This window comes from Anolis carolinensis, chromosome 2 (genome assembly GCF_035594765.1).
Source record: "Anolis carolinensis isolate JA03-04 chromosome 2, rAnoCar3.1.pri, whole genome shotgun sequence".
NCBI lineage: Eukaryota > Metazoa > Chordata > Lepidosauria > Squamata > Dactyloidae > Anolis > Anolis carolinensis.
Genome location: NC_085842.1, coordinates 203,723,556 through 203,730,598, shown reverse-complemented (window position 1 = coordinate 203,730,598; position 7,043 = coordinate 203,723,556). Strand labels below are relative to the sequence as shown.

Sequence of the window (7,043 nt, the reverse complement as noted above, 5' to 3'; positions counted from 1 at the left end):
CTCACAGGTTGAAAACCACTGCTAGACCATATTTTGTCCAGAATATTACTGATTGGAAACACTTTGTAAGTATAGGCATAATATCTTTACAATATATATTATGTTTGTTCACACTGTGTTTAATGTATCAAAAGAATGACTTGTAAGCCACTGTATGTTCCCAATAGGTTCCGCGATATCTATGGAAGAGTTTACAGTTCATTGATCACATTATTGAATTGTTTGAACTAAAAACCAAAGTAACAAAAGTAAGTAGTATGTATCAATAATGGCTAATTTTATTTATTTATTATTTATTTATATCATTTATATACTGCCTTCCTCCCTTAGGGGACTCAAAGCGGTTTACAACATACTATACAAACGATGAAAATAGTGTTAAAAATGGTCAAACTCATAGCATTTAAAACATCCCAAGTAAAAAACAGATTAAAACATCGCATGTAAAAACAATTAATGTGTTGTCGAAGGCTTTCATGGCCGGAATCACAGGGTTGTTGTATGTTTTCCAGGCTGTATGGCCATGCTCTAGAAGTATTCTCTCCTGACGTTTCACCCACATCTATGGCAGGCCTCCTCTGAGGATGCCTGCCATAAATGTGGGCGAAACGTCAGGAGAGAATACTTCTAGAACATGGCCATACAGCCCGGAAAACATAAAACAACTCAAAAACAATTAAAATCACACAACCCGAAAGCCAGTCCAATGTCAATTCTTCATTGCACATATGGTTCAAGGTCTCTTATTCTGTTGAGTAAAGGCCAGGTTTTAGTTTCACAACCAGGTTTTAGTTTCTTCCTAAAGACCATGAGGGAGGGCACAGATCTGATGTCACTAGGCCACAAAACACTTTGTACAATTGTACTAGTGTTACCCAATACTTGCAGACCCTGCCACCAAACGAAGACTATGTAGTCGAAACCGGTTGTGTCTACTAATCCTTTCTGAAGAATTAAGAAAATAAGCAAGAAAGTTTACTACCTTGTGAATGCAACTACCATTCATCATACTGTGAATGCAACAGTTTGATTGTGATTTGGAATACCTTGTTATTATTCTGTTAGGGGGTACTGTAGCGGAACCTTTGTGCTACGGTCCTTGTTGAGCGCAGTGGAGGAATTGGAGACGAACAACTGAAGGAATTCCAAGAAAGCAGTTTTATTCCACTAATGGCCACTAGGGTTCCCCCTCGCACAAAATAAGTGCTTTTCCAGGGAGAACCCCCAGTGGCGGGCTGAGTAAATATTTATACACACTACAGGGTTCGGGTTATGCCCGCCCACAAGCAAATTCATTGGCTTAGAGTTGTGACGCTGCCTGACTTGGACCCAATTAGTGCTGACCAGCGGGCCGGCCGCACTCTTTCTGTGCCGTGCTCACAATCATTCAGAGCGCCTGCGTACGCATGCGCTGTTTGTTTATCTTTAGCTTTCATTTCTTCAGAAACACATGATTTCCCAGAAGTCACATGTTTCTGTGAGTTTATGCACCCGGGTCGCTAGCTGTCGCCATCTCTGCCCATATATGGTATTTCCTGGGGTTCTTTAACCTCCCGCCTCACTCCCCCATTTTCTTTTTGCGAAGCGCATGTACAAAAGCTGAAGCAAAGCATTATGGTTCCATCCAATCCCGCTTGGCTTGGAGTATGGCTATCTTTTCTCCAGGTAAAGATTGTGTGACACACCTAGTACACATTTGCATCATTATTGGAGTGCAGCACATAACTATGAGAACAATGAACAATCCTAAAATCCCTACCAACAATATGTCCTTCAACCATTCTATTGAGGGTAACCAGCTAGTCATCCAGGAGAAGGGAGACCAACCTTCTACCTCCTGGACATTATTGTAAATTAACTTTTGTAATTACTCGATGTCATCTTCAATAGTACTATTCAAGTTATGAAATTTCACTACACAACGCCCTCTAACCATGGCGCATAACCCCCCCTGGCCGCCAGTAGGTAGTCAAGGGCCAACTTATGCTGTAGGGCCATCTGGCTGATTTCTTCTACTTCAGACTGGATTTCCCGGAAAATTTTACCAGTGGCATTTATGGACTTTTCAAGGCGGCAAGTCAGGCCTAGAACACTTCTATGATTTGCTTGAGCTACAATCCCTGGGTAAGCACCCAGGGTCAACAAGCCTGTGATCAGGCCTCCTCCTACACGGGAGGCTTCTGAACCTGACAGGGCCTTGTTAATAATGACCTCATCCGAGCATTCTGGTCCTAGAGGGCCTGTTTGCACAATGTCCCGTTTCAGGCGCTGATGCCTTTTGTGTAAGACCTGAACTGGGAATGTCAGATAACCCACACCGACACACTGGTAGTTGCCGGGGTGATAATTTGTGGCCCATTTATCAAAGAAAAACCATAGATTTGGATCCCTAATTTGCCATAACGGACAGAGGCTTTTACCTAGGCTCAGTTGGGTTAATTGTTGCAGTATGTTCATATAAGATTTTAGGCCCTCAATAGAATCATTCACACTAAATGTAGGATAATCTGGATACATGCTAGCCCACTCGGTTGCGGTTAGATTTAATCGTGAGACATAAGATGTATTAAATCGTCCATGTAGATAGAACCGGTCTCGACAATGGGAGTAATTGCCTAATCGGGAAAAGAACGCCTGCCTAGTTCCCCAGTGTTTCCACTCAGAATTCCATATTCCCGATCCTCCACAACAGAAGCACAAACCCCTGGTGGAGGTATGGTATCTAAACCGTCAAAACCGAGTTTTATTTATTTTTTGCGGTATGCTAGAAAACACGGTAGGTGGACCCTCCTGAGCCTTGGACAATCCCTCCAACACAATCTGTGGTTCATCAATTAAATCGGGAAGAAATGAAAAATCTCCTATGGTGAGGGGGTGTTCATATATTAATGCTACCTCTTTCCCGTGCTGCTCAAACATATAATTGGCATGTTCTTTTATCCAATTCCCATGTGCTCTTTTTCCAAAAGAGAGAATAAAACTCAGCACAAATAATATACCAAACACAGTGCGCTTTCCTCCCCTCCTCATAACTTGTCTCCCACTTTTTCCTCTCAAAATGTCTAGCCACCATCTCCCAGAGAGCGCCTTTGTTGGGCCATGCTGCGACATACTTGACCACCGACGCTCCGTTGCACCCGAAGGGATCAGCTTCATGGCCTTGTTGACCCCTTAGGGAGTTGCCGGATGATCCTGAGTCTCAGGTCCTCACCAGGAACTCGCTCCGTCCGCCACTCCTCAGGTGCTAGTTTTACACGGGTGTAATGTATCCACGGCTTAATCTCCTTCACCTTCACTGCAGTGGGGGTAGACAGGAGCACAACATAGGGTCCTCGCCACTTGGGTCCCAATGGCTCAATCTTCCAATCCTTGACCAGAACCTCGTCACCTGGTGAAAAACAATGTAGAGGTGTGGTAGGGAATGGTGGGTTCAATTCAGAAATGTATTTTTCTAACTGCTGCATTTGTCTGCCCAAAGCCTGAACCTGGGCCAATGTCTGTTTCTCTCCTATGAGGTGTTGCTCAGCTCCTGTCTCTAAGGCTCCCTTCAAGTTCAAAGGGGGTCGTCCATAGAGTCTTTCAAAAGGGGAGAGTCCTGTCCGTTTGTGTGGTGTACATCTGATTCCTAATAATGCCATGGGCAAAACCACCGTCCACGGCAATCCTGTCTCTTGGCAAAGTTTCCCAAGCTGAGCCTTTAATGTCCTATTCATTCTTTCCACTTTTCCAGAAGATTGGGGTCTATATGCACAATGTAACTTCCATTTTATGCCCAAAATTCTACATAATCCTTGCACAGCCTGTTGAATATATGCGGGGCCATTATCTGATCCAATTTCTAAGGGTATGCCAAATCTGGGAATAACATCTTTCATTAGAGCTGTTGAAACCTCTACAGCCTTCTCAGTCCTTGTAGGGTAAGCCTCCACCCATCCTGTGTATGTGTCCACGAACACCAGTAAATATTTGTATCCTTTGTATGGGGGCATTTCTGTAAAGTCAGTGACTAAAGCTTCAAAGGGTACCCCACCCACATGTTGGACTCCTGGTGGCTTGAGGGGTCCTTCTCTGGGGTTATTTTTTATACATGTCCAGCATCTTCGGGCTGCTGCTGCCGTTAGGCTATGTAATCCATCGATATACAACTGTCGTCCTAGCAGATTTGCCAATGCCATTTTTCCTAAATGTGTGTTTTGGTGCATGTGTTGGACTAAGTGCCATGCCAAGTCCTTAGGGACGTAGACACGGGCGTCTGGCATCACTATGAGTTCTCCTGACCACTGACCTTTCTCCTTTAAGGCCCATTCTTCTTCCTCTGGTGTATATGTAATGTTATGTTCAGTTAATTCTACCTGTAGGGCCATTACCTGATGTTCAATATAGGGCAGCCTAGCTGCCTCTTTGGCTGCCAGATCAGCCTGCCTATTTCCTTGCACTACGGGATCGTCTCCACGTTGGTGCCCTTTACAATGCATCACAGCCACCTGCCTTGGCTTCCAAACCGCCTCCAGGAGATCCACAATCTCTCCAGCATGTTTCACGCACTTTCCTCCAGACGTGAGGAGCCCGCGCTCCTTGTACAGTGCTCCGTGTGCGTGGAGGGTAGTGAAGGCATATTTTGAGTCTGTGTAGACGTTAACCCGCTTTCCGCTTGACAATTCCAACGCTCGGGTCAGGGCAATCAATTCGGCCTTCTGGGCAGAAGTCCCCGGGGGCAGTGACCCTGCTTCCAGCGTCTCTCCCCCCCACCGGACAACCGCATAACCTGAGTGTCTTTGATTATTTTCCATAAAGGAGCTTCCATCTGTGAACAGAGTGTCGTCCACCTTAGTTAGTGGCACATCCTTCAAATCCGGTCGACTGGAGAATACCTCATCCATCACCTGGGCACACTGATGGATCTTGGTGTCTCCTGGAGTCGGGAGCAAGGTGGCCGGATTCAGAGTGGAGCAAGTCTCCAGGGTCACCAGTGGGTTGTCACACAACAATCCCTCATATTTCATTAACCTCTCACTTGTGAGCCAGCGCGGTCCCTTAGTGTCTAGCAGTGCCTCAACGCTATGGGGCACCTTAACTGTCAGTGGCTGTCCTAGGGTCAATTTATTCGCTTCTTTGATTAAATCTACTGATGCTGCCACAGCCCTCAGGCAAGGTGGCAATCCACGAGCCACTGTGTCCAATTGCTTTGACAAGTAGGCAATCGGCCTTTGCCATGAACCTAGTGGTTGGGTCAATACTCCAACCGCTGTTCCTTCCCGCTCTGCAGCGAACAGAATGAATGGTTTTTCCAAATCGGGCAGTCCTAATGCTGGAGATGACATCAATGCTTCTTTTAATGCCTTAAATGCCTGTTGACATTCTTCTGTCCACTCAAATGGATCTTCTCTTCCACCTCTCGTAGCCTGGTACAGTGGCTTAGCCAACACGGCGTAGTTGGGGATCCACTGTCTGCAATATCCTGCTGATCCCAAAAATTCCCGCACCTGTCGCCGGGTACTGGGAGTGGGGATGGCACAAACAACTTCCTTTCTTCCAGCTCCTAACATCTTCTTTCCTTCGGTCAGATGGAACCCCAAATATTTCACTGTGGGACAGCACAACTGGGCCTTTTTCTTTGACACTTTGTAACCCTTCTCTTCCAATGTCTTGAGTAACCTCAAAGTATGCTCTCTAGTGCCCCCTAGTGTCCGGCAAGCGATAAGCAGATCATCTACGTACTGAAGCCAAATTCCTTCTTCTTTAGGTATTACAAAATCCTGTAAGTCTTTGGCCAGGGCTTGACCAAAAATGGTCGGGCTGTCCCGGAACCCCTGAGGAAGGCGTGTCCAAACATATTGGGTCCTTTGCCCTGACTGCTGAGATTCCCATTGGAAAGCAAAGATCGGTTGGGATACAGGGGCCAATCGAATGCAAAAGAATGCATCCTTTAAATCCAATACAGTAAACCATTTGGCAAATGCTGGTACTAGACTCATCATGATGTATGGATTTGGCACTACCGGGGTTAGGGGAACGGTGGCTTGATTTACAGCCCGCAAATCTTGAACTGGGCGATATTCTCCTTGTCCTCCAGGTTTCTTGACTGGGAGCAGGGGCGTGTTCCACGGGGAACTGCATGGTACCAATATCCCATGCTGCAGAAGTCGCTCTAGATGCTTTCTGATCCCCTGCACCGCCTCTCGACTGATGGGATACTGTGGCTTACATATGGGTCCCATTCCTCTTTTCACTTCCACCACCACCGGTGGAACATATTTAGCTAATCCTGGAGGATTATCTTCTGCCCACACTAAAGGAGTCTCATGCCATGGCCATTGTATTTCTTCAGTAAAAATCCTAACTTGAAACAGTCTCCATTCCTCTTCCATGGGAAATGATAGTTCCATTTGTCCATTCTTCATGAACTGGAGTTGTGCTTGTAATTTTGATAAAATGTCCCTTCCCAATAAAGGGACTGGGCAGTCTGGGAGATATAACATCTTATGCTTGACCTGATGTCCGGCCAGATTGCAGGTGCGTTCCTTAAGGAAGGGGCACTTCTGGGTCTTCCCAGACACCCCTATTACTTTCGTAGTTTCCCGAGTTGGTGGACTAATTTTTGTATTTACTACTGATTTTTCGGCACCTGTGTCCACTAAAAAGTCCAATTGTTGGTCCCCGATTTCAAGTGTGACCATCGGCTCCCCGGGGTCCAACAAAACAAGAGCCTGGCTTCCTCATTCCTCTCCTCCATCCATATCTTCCCATTCTTCTTCCATCACAGCTGCTGCAGCTATCACCTCTCTTGCAGGAAAAGGTACGTAGTTCCCACGTCCTCTTCCCCTTCCTGGGTTTCTTCCTCTCTCAGGCCTTCCTCTTTCTCTCAGTCCTTCCTGACTTCCTTCTCTTCCTTCTGGGCATTCACCTTTCCAGTGTCCAAACTTCTTACATTTAGCACATTGGTCTCGACCTAACCTCCGAGGGGGCCCTCTTCTTCCTCCTTGTCCCCCTCTGGCATATCCTCCTCTTCCTCTCTGTCCACTTGCACTTTGTTCCATCATGGT

At 46.2% G+C, this 7,043-nt stretch overlaps 1 protein-coding gene across 1 annotated transcript; it reads right to left on the bottom strand.

The window, feature by feature from the left end:
- Positions 1-1,209: 1,209 nt before the first annotated feature.
- LOC134296492 (uncharacterized) lies at positions 1,210-6,677 on the bottom strand. The gene has a single exon (XM_062971561.1). It carries the CDS (start codon positions 6,675-6,677, stop codon positions 3,153-3,155), a length of 3,525 nt encoding a protein of 1,174 aa, XP_062827631.1. The 3' UTR covers positions 1,210-3,152.
- Between the last annotated feature and the right edge of the window lie 366 nt (positions 6,678-7,043).